This window comes from Convolutriloba macropyga, chromosome 13 (genome assembly GCF_964194025.1).
Source record: "Convolutriloba macropyga chromosome 13, txConMacr16.3, whole genome shotgun sequence".
Taxonomy (NCBI): Eukaryota; Metazoa; Xenacoelomorpha; order Acoela; family Convolutidae; genus Convolutriloba; species Convolutriloba macropyga.
In genome coordinates, this window is record NC_134480.1 from 10,005,260 (window position 1) to 10,026,857 (window position 21,598).

General features: G+C 34.0%; 1 protein-coding gene across 1 annotated transcript in view; it reads right to left on the minus strand.

Annotated features, from left to right (window-relative positions):
- The window catches only part of LOC142351616 (uncharacterized), a 117,690-nt gene that overhangs the window by 23,113 nt on the left and 72,979 nt on the right, over window positions 1-21,598 (minus strand). Inside the window, exons 25-33 of the mRNA XM_075403754.1 lie at window positions 15,725-15,844; window positions 15,108-15,260; window positions 11,259-11,353; window positions 10,640-10,678; window positions 7,256-7,347; window positions 6,540-6,647; window positions 4,388-4,574; window positions 3,546-3,593; window positions 3,420-3,474 (exon numbers count right to left, since the gene is read on the minus strand). Coding sequence (XP_075259869.1) covers window positions 3,420-3,474; window positions 3,546-3,593; window positions 4,388-4,574; window positions 6,540-6,647; window positions 7,256-7,347; window positions 10,640-10,678; window positions 11,259-11,353; window positions 15,108-15,260; window positions 15,725-15,844 — 897 coding nt within the window. The remainder of the gene's footprint in view (window positions 1-3,419; window positions 3,475-3,545; window positions 3,594-4,387; window positions 4,575-6,539; window positions 6,648-7,255; window positions 7,348-10,639; window positions 10,679-11,258; window positions 11,354-15,107; window positions 15,261-15,724; window positions 15,845-21,598) is intronic.

The following is a 21,598-nucleotide window of genomic DNA, read 5'->3' on the forward strand; positions in this document are numbered from 1 at the left end:
TTTGTTCTGGTTCAATTGTTCGATCTTTTCAATCAAAGTTGTTTTCTTTTATACTAATTTTGCTTTTTTTAGGTTGTATTTTTTATATTCTGGTAAATCACAAATGAAAAACTACCTTCCAAGATGCAAGATCTTGAAGGCAAGCGTTTCTTGCAAAACGGCACTATGAGTAAAAGAGAATGAGATAATCGCGATTTATTGATATAATTGTTTGCATCTTTGGTCAGTTGCAATTTTTGTTTGTTTCTGGTAACATGCGAAGCACCACTAATTTCTTTTCAAAACTTTGAAATAAAAGAATTTCCCAAATTTTGAAATCACTTTGAAGGTAAGTCCATAAATTTGTTATCTACCAAATTCATAGAACCAAAACACAATATACTTCGAGGAATGTGATCTCATTTTTCTATCAATACGACTAATACTACTCGCGACTAACTTTTCATTCAAATTTTTTCCGAAAAGTCAATCCATATACGTAAGTTTTCTCATTACCATTTCACAAGGCTCTCTTTGTAGTTACTGTTTTGACAGTCTTTCTTTGAAATTTTGTGATAGTAAAATGAAACTCAAAATTTAAGATTTTTTTCAGTTTCGGTGTTAGGGCTCCTGTAAAACAACTCAGATGATGTTTGCTTTGAGTTCTAAGTTGAGTTGCAAAAAATATAGTCGGCCCTTTATGTGCTAATAAAGTTTTTGGAGACCCTGAATTCAAGGCAGACAACATTGACAAAGAAAAAATGGGTTCTTGTTCTTTTTTACCTGTAAAATTCGAGATCACAAAGATGAAATTATGTCAACTCCCTGTTATTATGATAAAAATACTGCTAGAAGCAAACGTTTAGAATTGACTAATACTTTTTTAAAAGATTTTGTGTATATTGGTATAGATAGTTTTCATAGTGTTGTATTGTTATTGTTGATACTGTCATTGTTACAACATATCGTTAATTTTTGTTCTGACTCAATTGTTTGATCTTTTCAATAACATTTGTTTCCTTTTCAATTTATTTTGATTTTTTTAGGTTGTTTTCTTTTGTATTCTGGTAAATCACATATGAAAAATTACCATCCAAAATGCAAATCTTGAAGGCAAGAGATTTTGACAAAATGGTAGTATCAGTAAAAATAAAATGAGATCATCGCGTTTATTGGTATAATTTTTCATCTTTGGTCAGTTGCAATTCATATGTGTTTCTGAAAACATGCGAAGCACCACTATTTCCTTTCTAAAACTTTGAAAGCAAGGAACTTTCAAAATTTTGAAATCACATTGAAGGCAAGTCCATAAATTTGTTATCTACCAAATTCATAGAACTAAAACACAATATACTTCGAGGTATGTGATCTCATTTCTCTGACAATTCTACTAATTAATACTACTTGCGACTAATATGTCATTCAACTTTTTCTGGAAAGTCAATTTATGTACATAAATTTTCTCATTTCAATTTCAATTGGTTCTCTTTATAGTTATTATTTTAACAGTCTTTCCGTGAAATTTTGTGATAGTAAAATAAACTCAATTTCTGCTAAAGTTAAGATTTTTTCAGTTTCGTTGTTAGGGCTCCTGTAAAGCAACTCAAATATTTGTTTTGAGCTCTAAAAAAGTTGCAAATGAGATATTGTCAGCCCTTTATGGGCAAAAAAAAATTTAGGGGACCCTGAAATCAAAGCAGTCAATTGTGGAAAAAGCAAATTCCATTTTTTCTGTATATATAGAAATCTCATGGATGAAATGATATTACCTCCCTGTTATTTTGTGGCCAATAATGCTAGCAGCGATTGTTTAGAAATGACTGATATTTTTGATGTTGTAATAAATAATTAAAGGAAATTGCTTCAGAACTGATTTGCTTGCGTCTTCAGGTTTGCAGCATTTTGTTTTCAAAAACAATTGCTGCATATATTTGATTACAAATACCAACTGCCAAGTAAAATTAGAGGAAACAAAAAAAATACAATAAAAAACTTATAGTGACAGATATAGTGATACATCTACTTTATATAACTTGATCGCAATTAAAGAAAATATGGCGAGAGGAATTTTTTCATGATTAATAAAAGAAGCTAAATAACTGTTTTCATGACCCTCGTTTCTGTTTTTTCGGATGTTGCACAAATTTAAGCTGCTTCGTTTAGTTTTTTCAGAAAATTTTAATCGAATAAAAAAGCACTGTACGTAGATCTTACATTTCTGTATTGAAAAATTTCAATTCAAATTTAGACCTCTGCTTGATTTCAATCTCTCAATTGAGCGTCTTGATTGCAAACGTTTGTCTGTACGATTAAGCATTAAGTACTGTTGAATAAGCCGCTCTTTTATGTTTTTATAATTCATATTATTATCATACAAAACACAACTGTATTTCAATTGAATTGCCCAATGTATAGTTCATTTTGAAGAAAAATTACCTGTATGGTAGACTATGGAGTAGTATAATAAATGCTTCATTTCTCTAGAATATGAATTGCTTTTTAGCTGATGCTCGTTTCAAGGTTTTTGTTTGATTAAACTTGAACTGAAAGCCTCGTTCGTAACTTTTGTTTTCACATATCTCTCTTAATGCAAGCAAAATAAACAATAAAGAGACTACTTCGTAATGAAAGTACAAAGCAAACGCTTAAAAAAGTTGATTTTCAAGTTGGTTTTGAAATAGAAAAAAAAACAAACTTTTTTTAATCATATCGAAAATGTGAAAAAAATAGTTGTAAAAGGCATTCTTTAATTCTCTATTATTTTGAATTATATTTCTAACTCAATCTTAAAAAAAATCATACGCACAAAAAGTGCAAAAGTATCAATTCAAACTCTAGAGTTTAAATTGATGCTTTCGCACTTCTGTTCGTATAATTTTTTTTAAGATTGAGTTAGAAATATAATTCAAAATAATAGAGAATTAAAGAATGCCTTTTACCACTATTTTTTTCACATTTTCGATATGATTTTAAAAAGTTTGTTTTTTTTTTCCATTTCAAAACCATGTAATTTTTCCCCAGATAACGATTTATAAAACGTACAAAAAGAGTGGCTGCCTAAACTTCTTATGGTAAATTTTGAATACTTTCAGCATCAATTTTTATCGCGAATGAAAATATCTCTTCAACAATAAATGAATATTTTCACCCATTTTTAATGGTGCTGGATTTAATTTCTCCGCAAAACATATCATTGGGTCAAAATTGGCTCAAAAAAAAGAAAATAGGGGGGGGGGGTATAAACTTCATAACCCCATTACACAGAGGGTGTGAACAAAATTTTGCTACAAATTTTGCGCCGTGACTTTGTTTTCGGCTTCTGAAATTAATTGGAACGTCCGTTTCTTTTCGGCTTCCAATTGGAACGATATAAAATGAAATATTGCCGGTTGACCTTAATGAACCAATTAGATTTTCGGAAAGAAGACAAATCCACTCACAGTCATGAGATGTCGCAGCTGTTCTTTGTTCTGTCCAAATTCATTCTCCAGTTTGCTAAACATCAGAGAAATTAGGAGAAAAATAAGGAAGAAAAATGAAAAAAATAGCAGATATTGGGAACGAACCTGAGCTTATCCTCGTAATCTCTTCTCTGTGACTCTAGCGCTGCCTTCCTAAAATGTCACCGACATGATATTAATATTAATAACAAATATTAATAACAAATATTTGTTATAAATATTAATACCGACATGATATTAATATTAAGGACAAATATTAATAACAAATATTTGTTATAAATATTAATACCGACATGATATTAATATTAGGGACAAATATGCTTTTTAATATATTTGTCAAAATATAAATACAGAAACAACTCCGACAGCTGAGTGTATATTACAAAATGCTGATTCTATATTTAAATATGAATTTTGCTATGAAATGTCTATAAGATGCCATGATCAGAACTCTGGTCATAGTAAAAATCATAATTGAAATTCTATGATTGAGCACTGAAATTTTATGACACTAAAGTCCGAGAGGCTCCAGTTCTTGAAAAATTTGCTATCATGCTGATTTGAATCGAAAACGGACTGATTAAAACGTGCCAACAAGCCTTGCAAGTAACAAAAGAGTGAAACTTAGACTTGCAATCAATGTAGCCATTGATTAGCTCAGAACCCCCCCCCCCCCCAACCTCCACGAACCAAGAACTCTCCCGCCCACCGAATTATAGGCAGGAAAGCCCCCACCCCTCAAGGAAAAACACCTCCACGGAAGTAAACCCCACTTATGACTACTAAAAAGCTTGACTATTAATATTATTTTCTATTAGAATCAGACTAGGTTCTTTTCAGTGGGGTTTTATTTTCCTAGACAACTTGGAACCTAAAAGTCTTCTAATCAAGCGAGAGAGAGAGAGAGAGAGAGAGAGAGAGAGAGGAAAAAAGAATTTTTATCTTACAATGATGCAACTTGTTCCTGCAGTCGTTTAAGTTCAGCCCCTCCAGACAGGATTGAGTCGTCTATCTGGGCAAAGAGGGATCTGGGCACGAGGTCTGGCAGCTGTCTCTGGAAGTAGGCAAGGGATCTGTGATCCAGTTTATTTTGGAACAGGATGCGCAGTAGGACACCAAGGATTTCGCCCAGCACTGTAGAAAAACAGAAAACCATAAAAAATTGGATTTAATTTCATCAGATATACATAAGACAAAAAAGCTTTTAAAAGGTTTCTTAAAATTTAGTTTCTATCCAAACGTTTTTTTGGTATAAAATTGAACCCCGACAATTTGTAAACAGACCCCTAGTCATTGACCATTGCAAATCTTATAAGATCTCATAAGATTCTTACCAATACTCCATATCTTGTAATTGCTTATAAGATGCAGCATATCTTGTAAGATCTTGTAAAACATTGCATATCTTGTAAGATCTTACAAGACAGAATCAATCTTGTAGGAGGTAGGTATCGTCTTATAAGATCTTACAAGATTTGCTCTGAGGAATAAACGCAAATCTTATAAGATGTAAGATTATTTACGCAAGATTTTACAAGGCTCGCACCGGCAAAGAACGAAACAAATCTTACACTCACATCTTGATCACATCTGTTTCTAGTCTAAACCATGGTCTAAATTTGAGTCGGATTATAACCGCACTATAACAATGACGGCCATTGTCTAAGGAAACATTTTGAAACGGCTTTGTCTAGAAAATCAGCGGTCATTTTATCTTAAAAAAACGGTTAAAAAAAACAACTTACTTTCAACTCTAACGGAGCGTCTTGCTACGCGCAAATTGCAAAAATTGTGAAATCAGAAATTGTGAAAACAATAATTCACCTGTTTTAGTTCTCAATGTTTACATCGTCCGGGTTCCTTGAGAGAGCTAGCGTATGCAAAATATTTGCCAAAGGCAATATTTCAAACCCTTACAAGACTTTTTAGAGATTAACATATCTTTAAGTTCCTAACAATGCATCGACAAGCTTTGAAGATACTTACAACATCTGTTATATCTTACAAGAACAAAATGTTTCTTATAAGATTCTGACTAGTACTTACAAAATCTGCCTTAATTTTAACAGAATTTTGTGTGCTTTTTTAAGAATCTTTAAAATCTAACAAGATAGTTTCAATTCTATAAGAATAATGTGTGTCTTATAAGATACATATAAAGTCTTACGAGTTGTTACTATTCTTAGGAATTCTTAAAAGATTAAAACATAACTTATAGGAATCTTATAAGATCTTACGAATTTTTACTCTTATAAGATCCTACAAATTCAGAGTAAATCTTTTAATTCTCTTATACAATCTTATAAAACAATGCATTAACCAGTAAGGCCATATGTGAATCTTATAAGATCTTTTAAGGTTTGCAATGGTCAATGACGAGGGACCCTTGTTCGTTTTAATAGGATGAAAAACCAATAAATTTCTAACCCGTTCTGTATACTGTACACACGCTTCACGAAGACAGACGATTTGATATCCTACAAGTACTTATTCATAGTTGAACTCCGGTAATTGTGTTTGCAGTATCTTTAAAACAATAGCGATCTCAAAAAATGATACCGACGCTCCTCATGCTTTTGTTTGCAAAAATTGCAAGAGTTTAAACATAACCAACTAACGTCGGGCGAATTGCTCTCAAACGACCGGCGAACAGTTGGCTTCGTGGGAGGGCACTTACGGCTGCACGGGCACTTACGGCTTGAATGAAGTGCAGGGATGGGGATTGGGGTGAAGTGAGCGGGGCTGATGTGGGGGGATTAACCTCTTTAGAACTGCCCTTCGCACCATAATCATGTCTTCAAAACAGTTTTTGTGAAACGCATACTTGGAGACAAGTGAGCTGAAAGGCTCTAAGAAAACTTAATGCCCGCTGGGCGCTACTTGTTAACCCCTTTTTTGAGGACGAAAAATCAAATGGGCGAGACGAAAATTCGGTGAGGCAAAAAATCGCATAAAAAAGACCAACATGACCAACTTGTTTGAGAGCAATTAAACAGTTCTTCTTGTTAGTTGCATTGTTTTGTAATACATTGCAGATCCTTGATTAAGATCTGTAGCTTTTCATTTGACCTCAAAATTAATTTGAAAAACAAAACTAACGGATGATGAGTTGTTGTTGCATCTCTGCAATTTGTTGGAAACAATTTTCATCTTTGTCGAAGTTGATCACTTCTATCTCGTCAAGTATTGTGACTATAGAGTCCACAGCTGAAATCACAAATCACAAACAATTTTAACAAAATCCTTGTTTTACCAAAAAGTAACAGAAGAAAAGTCTAAACACCACAAACGAGTTCCAAACGACAAAACAGCAGGATTTATTCAACATTGGTATTAGATTACTTAAAGAAAAACGAACCATAGTGTGTTCTAAGTTATGAGATTAATAATGCTTGAGTTACACTTTTTAGCACGTAATTTTAACCAAGCGGTTAACTCAATTTTCATGTTTTCAGGATTAAAAAAACAGAAATCATGATCTTAATGTTTGTCCGTTACCGTCAGGATTCTCTAAATTCAACAAAAAGTAAAAAAAAAATCAGCACATCACATTTTGGTCGTTATTTTTCAATCATAATTGTTTTAGCATTTTTTGAAAATTGTTAGCTTAAATGTGCTAAAACTGTGTAAAAAATTTCTACCTCCTTTTGAATAACCTTTCAATGCAAGTAAGATTAACATGTCGTCAACATGTGAGACATGTTAATCTATGATAACTTAATATGATAAGTTAAATTCTATCATAAGTTAAATACTAATTCTATGATAAGTTAAATAACTACGATAAGTTAAAAACTATGGTAAGGTAAATTTACCTTTAGTTTTGAAGAGAAACGTGATGGTGGATTTGAACTCGTGAACAAAGTCATAAGTCCGCAGATATTCACTCAACATTGGGTCCGCCTTCCTTAAAAACAATCACAAACGTTATCCAAGATTTGCAACAGTTTAATGGAAAATATCAGAGCTAATGTGATTTCAGCGCTAGCTCAAAATGACTAAAAGTGTTTTGGCTGCATTTTGTTTGGCTAAAATAATTGCAATTGTCATTTCAGACACATTCACCTTTCAGCTTGCTTGAATTTGTGCAGCAATTATCTTGTGGAAACATAAACCGACTAATGTCGGAAGAATTGCTCTCGAACGACAGGGGGTGGAAAAACATCTGACCCCTCCGGGATTCGCACCATTGACCTCCCTCTTCATAACCTTATGCAATGCCGACTGTGCTATTGGACCCTTGTTTTGACTTTGCTGCAACCGAGTTTATATTAGCAACAAGCTTTACTTCGGAGTGAGAACAATAGAAATCACTCAAAAATGAAGACCGAAAGCGTGAAAAAGTCACTTGAGAAGTCAAAGAATGTTCTAGAAGAAAAGCGCAAAATTGTCAAGCGGAAAATTTGCATAGGGCAATTAATAAATTATTATTAGATATCAGTTTAAAAATCGGTGTTCATCATTCACATTTTCCAATCAGAACAAATTAACAACAAAAATTAATCATTCACGTTCGAGCGGGGTGTAGGATATTAGGCAAAACTCAAACAAGAAATTTTTGTTATGCCATTTACCCAATTGTCGGGACAATTTACCCAATTCCATTTTACCCGATGCCATTTTACCCAACCCCATATTTTACAAATGTTATTTTACCCAATGCCATTATACCCAACCAAATATTTTACCCAATGTTATTTTACCCAATGCCATTATACCGAACCTGATATTTTACCCAATGTTATTTCACCCGATTGTCTAAAACAATTTGTCTTTATAAAAATTTTGAAGAGTTTTACCATCTAATTTAATTTCAACTCACGAAATTCTCCGCGCGCTTTTTCAGTCGGTAGTTATAAATTATGTATACTAAATCAATTGAGAAATTTTGAACATTAACTGTTTATTCCCAGTTACTTCTTGAAAATCAAAGTCCTTGGCCGTGATGACACCGAGTAGACGAAAATAGATGGAAACAGTTGAGAGAAATGGCACAATTCAGATGTAATTTCAGCAACTCTTTGCATGTCAAGCCAAATGCCAAATTAGGTGATCTTGGCTACTTTATAGCACTAGTGAGTTTTTAAGTACCTCTCCTAAGTTTTTTAACGGATGTTCGCCTCATTTCCACAAAATTTAGAACCGGAATTTCCGACAACTGGCTACAAAAAATTTTTTACGCCTAATTGAGTTGCAGCCCGATGCCCGATGTATCACCCCCCGTTCGAGCAAAAGATTTAACATTAGTCAGATGCCATTTCCGAAGATATCATTGAGGTAATTGTCAAATAAAGAAAAATCAATATTTATACATTTCTTCAATTTAAAAAGAATACAATTTAGTTCTTAAGAAGAGTTATTGCTTTCTGAGATACGTTTGATGTTGTCATAATTGTGGTGGTAAGTGCAATCTATTAAATATGTACATATCAGTCCTGATCACTTTTGAAACAGATCATTATAATCACATGGAAATTGAGTGCGCACCTCGAATGAGTTTTATAGAATTTTGCAAAAAAAAATTACAAGAAAATATTCATACCAATTTTTGACACATTGATGAAATATTTTTCAACACAGCGACAATATACATACGTCTTAATTAACAAAATAAGCGTTGCAAAATTTTATATTGAGTATGTCTATATATTTAGCCCAGAACGCTGTTTAACAGCCAGAAGGCTGATCAGAAGAGTATTTTGACCTTATCATTCACTATGACATCAAACTCTTCAAAACTAAACTTTTCTCCCCAAAAGTAATTTTGGGGAAACTTTGATGAATCAGGTTTAATATAAAATTACGAATGTCACAAAATGAATCCAATAACATAAGAACAAAAAGAACTTTCAAACATAGCTTTTTTCAGTTAGGACTTTAAGAAGTAGTAAATTTGTGATGCATGCTGATTTTGCTGCGGTAAAAAAATACACGATCACGTACCACAATGAAGAATCACGTATAACAGAGAAAATCTCACAAAAACATTGATGTAAAAGCTTGAAACCAGACGCAATTTTTCCACTCACGATTTCAACTTAATTTTAATTAAGATATTGAGTTTCAATCTTTTTTCTTTTTTTTTTTTGCTATAAGTTTTTTTTCGCTATTGTACACTCACTAGATGATACAGAAAGTTTCCATGGATTAAGGGAAAATTAAGCAAAAACTTGTTCACCCAATTTTTAAAAATGTATACAAAACAAACAAGGATTTGACAAAATTACTTTCTCAACCTACATTAATTTATAAAAGGCTACTACTTTCGCAAACATTTTAGAAAGTTAAAATATGAAAAAAAATTGCCTGAGACGAATATTACAACCATAGAAGATATTCAGTTTTCGTTCCACTTCAGAATATTTGAAAATGTTCTTATCTTGTGAACAATTTGTTGTTCAAATCAGCTCAAATTTCAGAAGCAAAGTTCAAATTGCAAACTTAAATTTGACGACTTAATTTGTTGTTAATTTCATGTAGTTATCTACTTCCAATGAAAAGTCCACATTCAACATAGCAACCGCATTATCTGCGAAATCTATGTTCAATTAATCATAAGTTTTGCAGTCAGAATTCTTCTAAATTAAAAGTTTTGTAAAAAAAAAATGTGTGCTAAGTTTAAAACAAACACATAATTGCAATTAAAATCCACGCAAGATGTAAGTTCTTACTTTCTCCAAAAAACTCATAAACTGCTATAGCCATTTTTGATACATTTAGACCGGGGATAAATTTTTAAATTTTTGGTCAAACCAACAAAATTTATTTACAATTTTTAAATTTGCAAAACTGCAATAATTTCTTATGCAATTTTTAGTCTTTAAACTCTTCTCAGCGAATTCTTCTTTGAATTTTCTTAGCTCTTGAGTAATTTTTTGTCCGATTTATTTCAAGCGTTACAGAAAATAATCAAGTGAAATTCATATTTGTAGATTTCATTTAGATAATTGAATCGAATTGAATTGAATCGATTTTATCTACAATTGAATTCAATTCAAGCGTAACAGAAAATAATCAAGTGAAATTCATATCTGTAGATTTCATTTAAATAATGTGACCAGTATAACAGACTGTTGCTCGGTCCGATAATGTTCAACATTTGATGTGATCAATGAAAAGTAACAGTTTGGCTAAACTCTAATCCGACGTGCTACCAGATAATGTATGTGATAATCTACTTCTATGTTATGGGTACTCACGAATGAATTCGTCTCATGTTACGAATGGATTTCATCATTCTAAATTGAATAACAGCATATTTTTCACTGATTTCTTTTTCCTTCTTTCTTCAACTCTCTTCTTTAATGCTTTCTCAAACGCTTTTTCCTAAGAAATGTCACAATAGCCATACTGGGAAATATGTCATGATTTGTATTTACATATGATAATATGTGGTGATCAAATGTGTGACGTCATATTTAGTAACATCACATGATCATCAGCAGTCATACATGATACGTGTAAATGCTTCGAAAAAACTGTCAGCCGAGGGGAGGAGGGATGGGGGGGGGGGGGGGAGGTAAAAATTAAATTTTTTTTTGCATAAAGAGCCTTCCGTTTATTAGCGGTGATACAAAAATGCAGCTCAGAACAGAGTACCAGGACAAAAGGTTCTCCCCTCAAATTGTTAGAGCTACATATGATAATCTTCCTTATTATCAGGAAAAAAACTAAAACTGATTTCTTTGTAACTAAGAATGAACCTTTCAATAACGAGCAGCATCTCGGCTGTGTTTCCTTTCTAAGTGTGCGAAACAATAGTATTTTTAAAGAAATGTTTTTTTTTGGTATTTTTAGAGGGCTGTTTGTATTTCTTACATTTGCGCCTCCGCTGATCGCTGGCTCCTTCGACTTCCAGACCTGATCTCAGAAATGGCCTTCTTGGCTTCCTGGATTACTTCGTCCGTTTGCATCTGGAATATAAAAAGACAATATCAGTTTTTTTTTCATTTGAATAACCAAAGAAGTAATGAATCTATTTTACAAAGAGCTGTTTTGCCAAGACAATTGAAAAAAAAATTAATCATCTTTTTCAGAACCAATAAAAGATTAGAAGTTTTGTTTTATGCCTTTAGTGGTTTTGTCATGATGAAATAAAATGGCAAGATACAAAACTCTCGCACCTTTCTTTATCCTAGTGTAGACCTCGACTTAGTCTAGACCTCACCTCGACTTATGAAACGATTTTGAAAATCTAGTAAAAAAAAGCCAATATTGACTATAATTACAATCTGCAGCACCTAACTTAAGTCAGTCAAGGTAATGTCTTTTCATGGCTTTAGCTGAGGTCTTTTCACAGAAAATTGAGGTCAAGCACGGTCTTTTCACGTGAGAAGCAAGAGTTCACACCCAATTAAGGTCAAGCAGTCTTTCCATAAGTCAAAGAAATAATTATTATTTGATTTTTTTTTGTGTTTTGTCATTTCCTTTTATGAATACGCAAGCACTCAAGTACATAACACCAAAGCATCATTTTGACAAGCAGTCCAGTTTATTATTAAATAAAAATAAACTTTACCGGAAAACCGTTAATTCGGATAAATGGACTTGTTATAATAGCTCCAACAAACATCTTTGGATATGCTTACTGTTTGAGAGTTGAGTGTTTGAATCGTTTACGACTTTTGATAGAAAAATTTGATGTTCAGTTTAAGAGATGCCTTTTTTCTTACAACTTCTTCAATGGAGAGAAACTAAAGAGCCATACCCGTTGATTACTATATATGAAATAGCCAACTCTTTCCAAATTCGGCTCGACCAAAAGTCCAGCCTTAGTTTTGGGTCGAGCTAAAGTCCAGCTGCAGAAATTTTAGCACAATATCAAAAACTTGAAGTCAGATAATCTTCAGATAACAACTTAAACCAAGCTGAATTTTTTTCATGGATCTATTCAGGCAAGCATGGTTGATCTAAACGTTTAGGCTGACGTTTAAGCTTGACGAATTATAGGCTGTCCAGAAGAAAATCAGTGCATGACTCATCCAAATTTCATTCTGTGTAGACCAAATCCAGTCTATTTTTCAGTCTGAGAAGAAAAAATCAGAAACAGTTTCTGAAATTTAAATTTATCAAGCTATAAAATGCCCTGTCCAGAATTTTAAAAAATCATAATGAGAATAGACTAATTAAGTAATGAATTTTAATTCGGGTCCACTACGGGACCACTCTTTGGTCAAACACGTGGTTTTCGTAAATCCAAGCCTCGACGAGGGTATTTTAATCAATTTACATCTTTAAAACTGAATGATGTACCCACTGAACAAGTGAAAACATTTAGGTGCTCAGTTTTTCAAAGACCTGAGCTGGGTTGGAAACGCTATTAAAAGATATCAGATTGTTTTAATCGCCTTAGTTGCACTCTAGCTTATTAAGTGAAACAAAAAGCGAAAAATTGAAGCAGTGCTGTTATGTGTCGCAGTTCGCAAATGCGTATAAACTCTCGTATATTAAAAGTCTGACATAGGGATGCTACAAAGCTTCAAATTAGCGCAGCAAGTATAAATTTGAATTACCTGCTAGGTTACAATGTTGGCCTATTATGAAAAAATTTACTGCAGACCTTTTTGCACCTTGAGCTACGCTCATAGCTAATAAGCTGTTCAATCGTTGATTGGAATTACGTTATTCAAATTGATCATATGACGAACCTAATTGTAACAAGCTCAATTGGTGATGATACGACGATCTATTTACAAATCAGTATTTTGATACTATTATTGCTCCTAGAAATTTTTCTGTTTATGCTGCCATCCTAACCTAAATTCAAGGTCAATCTCTAAAGAAGCAAAGTGGCAGGAATATATCTTTGGTCTAAGCAAGCTTGTGGAGAACAGGAGGATTTCTTCTATAGAAACAAATAGCAAGCAAACAAAATAATGGCGAAAAAAAAAATTTATTTGATGTTTGTCATTGGTACACAGTTTGTTATGTGGGAACCCTCAAAATTTAACTTTTAGATGAATGGAAAATTTATTTCCAGACCATTAAATTCCAGTTGAGCGGGACAAACAATGGGTCAAAAATGTAACGTTTGACATCGGGCTTACAGTCACTTATATCTAGAAACCATCGTAAAAAATAAACGTGCATCTTTGTTTCGTATTTTGCTTGTTCCAATCAATTAAAAGCGAAATATTAAGATACCGATTAAGAGTTTCCTACATGCATTGCATTAATATTATTTTGTCTCATAAATAAACGCTTAATGTACATATTTAAAGCCAACATCACTGATGCCAAATTTTGTAGTACTGCTTCCACTTTTCGTTTTCAGCTGCTGTAAGACCAAAGTCAAATTCACCGCCGCGTTTGAAAAAAGTTTCAGCAAAGAAAACATAATTAAGGTGTATATATGTGCCTAGTTTTCAATTGTTAAAGAGATAGACTACATATTAGTTAAACGTAGACTACATTATACTAGCTTACATCAACGGTTTCTGCTCATAGGCAGGAAACTGTAGAAAAAATTGTGTCATTTGTGCAATCGTGGCGTGATGTGCTCTCTCTACATCTCCGACAAGTTACAGAGTGGTTAGCGCGCGCATCAAGTGAATGCTTGATTCTCAAATTGGTACTTTATTTTTTACTGAGACACCATGTAATTGAGAGAGTCTTAGAACTTTCTAAGAGAATTGTATATCAAAAAATTGGTGCAGAAGCTTTCGACATCAAAACCAGCAATCAGAAAAGCGGCAGATGTTTCGAAACTAAATGAACTCGAAAAAAAAACTATTTTAAAAATGCTCTGAAAAATTGTTAAGCGAACTTTCGCTCGAAATCAGGGTGAACACCAACCAGGCCAAACTATCAACAGTTCTTGACAAGTTCCTGGTTTTCGGTTGAATCTTCTGCAATCAGTTGTTCAACCACAACGCTGAAGATTGAGCAAATGATCCGAAAGCAGTTTTTTGGAGGGTTATTTACAAAATTGGGGTTAAACTTTTAATAACCAAGGCAATGGTTATCAGTTTATCAGGGCAATGGGTCTTCAAGGAAATCAAAGTAACTTAGAGGGCTATTTTTTGAAGCTTGCTGGAAATTGGAGGCTAAAGCCAAGAAACACCTTAGCTGAATTTTAAATTCCACAAATTGTGAAATCCAGTGCAACTTTTGCTGCGCTTATTATTGGACATGCCTGGTCTCATGAACAGTCCAAAATAGATCGGACAAAAAGCTCCAATGACACATTCACAGTTTGTCCCTATGAGGAGGAGATTAAATTTCTTCACGACTTTCTTGGTTTTACTTGATGAAGAGGTCCTAGCTTTGAGGTCCTTACATAGTTGCCCAAGATATCGAAGACATATTGTGTGTCATCTTAATAAATGAATCTGCACGAAAATTACGGATACTAAAAACTCTCCCAGCTACCCTAGCAAATTTTTTTTGACACAACTATTCAAAATAGCGAAATCAATATAGTACTATATTGATTTCACTATTTTGAATAGTTGTGTGAAAAAAATCAGCTAGGGTAGCTGGGAGAGTTTTTAGTATCCGTAATTTTCGTGCAGATTCATTTATCTAGATGACACACGACATGTGCTCAATATCTTGGGCGACTATGTAAGGAACTCAAAGCTAGGACCTCTTCCTCCAGCAAAACCAAGAAAGTCGTGAAGAACTTTAATCTTCTCATAGGTACACGTGTATCCACGCAATGCTTACAGCAAAGTTAGCATCCCCTGGTCCCTCGTTGAGCTGTTGCATAAGTGCTTCCTTAGCATACGGAGAAAGGGTCTTCAGGTACTGCTCTTGCATGTCCTCATCCAGTTTGCGATAGTGCCTCGCCTCTAGTCTCGTATAGTCACGCATCTTGTGCTAAAATTACAAGAAGTACAAGAACCTTATCTAATGGGTCTTCAAGAATAAACCTAGAAAAATTGAGAACAGTCAAGACACAGTAATTCATCAAGTAAAAATGGCTTGTACACAGTGGCGGGGGGGGGTATAAATAATGCACCCACAAAGTTGAGCGAAAATTGACTTCGCTTGGTTTCGTTCAGCTCATAATTCTTACGTTTTTTCTCTGAAATTTCTTGTTCGGTATGTAGTAAGAGAAAATCTTGTTTTCGTTGTTTCCAAGTGTACAACATAAACGTCATCGTGGCTTTTTTTATTGAGAAGCTTTTAGCGAGTTATCAACATGAAGGGTAAAGTTGCCAACTTTATTAAATTAACCTAACCAAAATCACTTGACCAAATTTATTTAACTTATTTTCTATCAATTTTTTTAAAAATTTTTCCTGTGTTTCTTTTTTTCACTTCGGGAACTTTGCGCTAACCAGTTTTTCCATGTCGTCTAGGAATGTCTCCAACTGGTACAGAGCTTGTTCTGCTTCCTGTTCCGCCTCCTTCCGCCCATTTTCCGCCCTTTCCGCCTGCTCCAGCAATAGCTGTCTTTCCTACAAAAGCAGACGCACAGGCTAAGATATAAACACTTGAATGTTTTACGTTTTGAGTTTATATCTATGGCGATTATCTGTTATTGCGCGGAGATTAATAACTTTAAAATTTTCCGGTGACATATGCTCAGATTCAATGAAAAACTATGGAAAACCATCACCAAAGACGCTTAGGATGGCGGAAGTTTGATCTGACTGGAGAAAACGGTCTTATGAAGAATAGGGCTAATTTGACATTATGCCCAATTCTTAATTTATTCTCACTTGCCTCATATTCAGTCACTTGCTTCATAATTGTGATTGTTTAAAAATCCTTAAATTTCTTTTTTACCTTTTATTATTAGGGAATAACAGAAATTATGTAAACCCTTTTACGAACACTCGGAGTCATATATGGTCTGGCGTCATTAAATGACCTTGAACCAACTTTGTTCGATCGCCAGTTGCCATAAATGAATTTGTGAGGTTATTAGGACCCAGAGTTAGGTGCCATAGTGAATCATTTCTGAATCTGCAATATTATCAATAGTAAAACGTGATTTCAAGAACTGAAACAAGAAAACTTTTTGAGTATAGTCAAATACAGTCTGTGCGCGGCGTATAGACATGATTCAAACGAAAATTTGATTTGGCATTCAAGCGCCCTTAAAACACCTTGATCGACACGTTACAGTTGTACATATCAGCATGCGCGATCAAGATTCTTCTTAACAAGCTAACTTTCCCAGGTCACAATGTTTTCCGTTCTATACAGAGTTTTTACAGTATTAAGAAAAAGGCTGCCCAGAAGAAGAACTCAAGAATTCGATTGAGCATGATCAGCGTCTTTTCAGACATCCGAATTCTTTTTTCTGATTTTTTGTCTGCGCAGAGGAAAAAGTGACATGATCCTTATATGGCCAGTGCCAAATTACAGAATTGATATTCCATGATTCAGTACTGATTTACTCTGAACCCTTAGTCCGGGGAGTCAATTATGACCTTGTACACTGAACTGGACGGCAAAACTAAGTTACCGCCCCCTCTTTTTAAGAAGTAAAAGTTCAGTTTTTGTGGCAAAAGTACTCCAAATTAAATCATAGACTTTTTGAACACTTTTTTTACACCATTGATCCCCCTACAAATGTCGTCTTGCCCAGCTATGAAATTCGGATTAAACACAACTTTCACTTACCAGAAGTTCCAATGTAACGATGATCAACTCCATCCAAGTTTCACAGTAACCAGGAAAATTTATCACCAAAATGTGATATGTTTTTCACGTTCGTTTAACTATGGTTGAGTTTGTGATTGCGTTAAACATTACAGGGAGAAAAAGATGTTATTAAAATGTGATATCGAGAAAACTTTCTTTTTTTTTGCAAGATTTGGATGGAGTTGATCAATTTCACTTTGGGCTATCAGGTTAGTCACCGTTATGTATTACCCGACTTTCAGATGTAGGCAGGATCACTGGCGTGAGGAATCAATGATGTAAAAAAACTTTTGCAAAATTTGATTACAAGTTGGTGTAATATTGGATCAGTAATTCAACTTTTTCTTCGTGAAACTAGGGGGTGCTATCTTTCTTTTGACGTTCAGTATATTATTCGCAGGAGTCATATATGACTATCTCTGATTAACGAGAGCTCGATGCGAGATTTCACGACCAATGGTGGGGATATATATGACCCTGTCTGAATACTGAGGTGTCAAAAATGAGAACCAAGCGCAAGACATGACCTTCCAAACCTACACTATGAGTGATAAGTAAACATTTATGTTTACTGCAAGTTATATTTTAGCATGCTTGGTGACAGGGAGTCAAATAAAACAATGCATCAGCATCAAATCGACAATTGTCTTCGATCTCTTATAACTACTTCATCAAAAGGTCAGCTAAGCTGTAAATTTCGTTTTTGCAAAGTCTTATGTTAAATTTTAAGTTTTTAGGAATCAAATATGACCTTTTATGATAACCGATAACCATGATGGCTTCTTGGATCCAAAATATTAATGGTTTCTGTCTGATCTATTCTGTTCCGCTCCCCCGCCAAAATTTCTCGACACCAGTTTCAAATTATGCGTTATTATGTAGCTTATAACCATGAAAAAACACTGCATGTTCGACTACGGGGCGCAAAAATTATATGCCCACTTAGCTGGGTGAGACGAAAAAGAATAGATCCCCTCTGTCTAATGAGAGGTCATATTTGTTTTTGCTCATTGATTAGGCTTTACAATAATTCTATAATAAAGTATGACTTCTTGGAGTATTAGTTGGCTTTATATGATTATTGGAAGTCTATATAAATTGTCTTATTACAAAGAGCGATACATTACAAGTTAAATTTACGGGGCTCAAGTATGATTTTGGGGTGTCACGGGGAGTTATATGCTTTGTACGAGAGTCAAAATAAGCATGTATTATTACTGGAAGTTGTTGATCAACTTGTATAGTTACCAAAAATTACGCTTGACCTCTCATGTTTATTAGGAGCATCATATGACATTATATTTTTATTGGGAGCTATATGCAACTTTTCATGATCTGTGGAACCAGATAAAATATTGCATTGTTTCCGAGAGTCATATGTTTCTGATTTGATTACTGAGTCTTATGTAAACTTGCTTGTTTATTAGGAGCTATTTATAATTTATATAAAAGGCAATCTTATATAACTCCAAGTAATAATCCAAAATGATACTTGAGTCCCTAAACTTTGTTTTTCTACAAGGTGCCATATTTGACCTAAATGGGTACCAGGTCCCATAGGGGACGCTGATCGAATTTCGGGATTCATGTATGAGTCTCTATGACTACATAGAATCAATCATGGCATAATATGATTACCAAGAATCTTTTATGGTATTGTTTGTTTAACGGTCCTAGTATTTGACCATTTTTTAGCTTAATTGGTAGGTAGTCTCGTATCATAAGTTGGAGCCAGAAAAACCTTGGATTACTGGATATCAATGTTGACCTCGCTTGATTATCGGGATTCATATACGATCTTAGATGATTGCTGGGAATCATATATGTTTCAGATTGGTAACCGGCGGTTGTTTAAGATGTTGTACGGTTACAACAAGAGTTGTACGGTGCTCAACAAAAAAGAGCAACGCAGCAAACAGTCGGTTCTTCTTTCGTTATATCTTTGAAGCTTACGCTGTAGAAAACAAACCATTGCTTACGTCAATTTCAAATTATATCTTATAACACGTTTGACAAAAAAACTTCAAGTTGAATGTTTAGAAATTGACAAAAAAACTGTGCTTGAAGCGTTTTACACAGGAACGCGAACCCTTTTCCCATACTATAAAGTTGCATTATATCTCAGTTACAACAAAAAACTATGAATTTTGAGTAATTTTTTTTCGAACACTTTTACCATTTATTTGCTAAGTAAGGTGCATTATTTACAAAATTGAGTGTGGTAACAACGTCAAGTCCTGGACATTGGAGAATAGTCAAGTAATTTTGCAAACGACACATCAGGTATGAGTGGTGATACAAATCTGTCAAAAAGATCTTCTGATGAACTATCAAAAATTGTTGTTGGTCTGGTCGAAACTAACAAGAATCAGGAATTAAAAATTCAAGAGTTAGAAAAAAAGCAGCAAGAGATGAACAATCGCTTGGGAGCACAAGAACGTTATACTAGCAAAGACTGTGTGATCATCTGTAATCCATCATTTGATTCAAAAGATCAACGGAATGTGCTCAAAAATACTTTAATTTTTTTTGATAAATATCTTGGAATCAAACTGCGGGAGGACAGAATAAAAGCCTGCCATATTCTTCCTGGCACGGGGTCACATGTTTGCCCTGACTCAGTAATATGCAAGTTCGTGTACTTTGACGAAAAAGATCGAGTATTTGGGGCCAAAAGGAAATTGAAAAAGTTGAAGAGCCCACTGAACAACTTGAACATGTATATCAACGAGAGGCTACCAAAGCATGAAGCGCAAATCAACAGTGAAGCTAAAAAGATGGGCATGATTACATCCACTAAAAACTGTGCAGTATCCGTAATGGTCCGGAATTCTCAAAACGAAACTTCCTTCCAACCCGTTAACTATGTCAACGACCTCAATAAAGGCAAAAATGCCGTGTTGAGAGACCCGGCCAGAGAAAAACCAAAGTTTGGCACTAATTACTATCGAACGGTAACATCAGACGAACAAGAAGAAAATTCTTCTGAAATGAAAAAGCAGAGGAAATACTCAACTGGAAAAAAACCCTGCCACATTTCTAAAATTCAAAAATTTTTGTTTAAAATAATCTGAAAATTTGAGGCTGTAACTTCGATTTCTATTCAGTACCAGTACTTCACTTTTTTTGTAGAAAAGTGGCTCATGCATAATTTAAATGTGACGTTTAGTGCCTTCCACTAGCTACTAGCTGCAATAAACGCAGCCTGTCTTTTTTCGGCTAGGTTTTTTTTTCATTTTTTTTTCATTTTAATTGAGGTTCTTTTTATTAAACTTTAGAATGTTCCGACTTAGTGCTCGCGATATCTGCAGCCTTAAGCCGGACATATTTTTAAAATTTTTTAACAGTGAATAGAAGATCAGGAGGAACAAAAGTCTTGCGATATACGCAGAATAGTTGTTCACAGCTCGACATTCATTTCCAGTCGTTTGAAATTTGTGATATTCGCAAATAACGAATGACAACTGATAATGAATCCTCAATATAACCAGAAAAGTTTTTCAAATACCGACTGCAAACATGTTTTTGTGATATTAGCGGAAAACGTGCCAACCAGTCGATGTTCTTTTGTTTTGATTTGATAACCGTGTAAAAAAAAGAATGCACAGGGAGTTTCATTTTACAATAAACGAGTGGTAAAAGTGTTCTAATTTAGTTAAGAGCTTGCAAAAATTTAAACGATAAAAAATAATATTTTGTTGCAGAACATCAGATCAATCTATAAAAATTTAAATCATTTCGAGGTTTTTTGACAAGAAACACAGCCCTTGGCTATATGCCTAAACGAAACGTGGCTCAAAGATGACAGCAACATCAAATGTTTATCGCTTAGTCGTTACCAGCTGCTTGATACAAGCAACCGGCAAATAGAAAAAGGAGGAGGAGTTGCAATATTTGTGAGGGAAGGCGTGGTGAAAACGGTTCTGCAGAAATTTTCAAGTAGGAATTGTCAATTGCTAACAATCAAAATTGAACTCAAAAATTACGAAAACAATCTCGTTTTGACTGTTATGTACCTCAAACCTAATACAAGTTTATCAGAGTTGTCAAATCTTTCCAAGAATATTTTGAAAAAAGACCACACAAGCAAAAGCAGATGCATCTGATGTGTGGAGATTTAAATATTGATCACTAAAAAATAAATGCAAAAATTTTGACTATAGAAAATGTTCTCGGAGGGTATGATCTCAACAATATGTGTTGGACAGGATGCACGAGGCAGACCATTATTTCTGAAACAAGAATTGATATAGTATATTGCTCACAGGAAGTGAAAGTTGAAGTTCTAAAATCTACAATAACCGATCACGTTTAAGAATGCAACAGTACTACAGACATTGGGCTGTACTAGAAAACAATTCTGTGTTAGAAAAGCTAATGTTCAAACTGAAAAACAATTTTCAAGGTTTTCAAGATAATTTTGGTCTCTTGGACTGCGACTCATCATTTGAAAAATTTCAACAAACTATTATTGATGAAATAAAACATTATGAGCCAGAGAAGAAATCAAAGGCTCTCAGACATAAGTCATGGATTGGTAACTCAATTAAACACCTTGC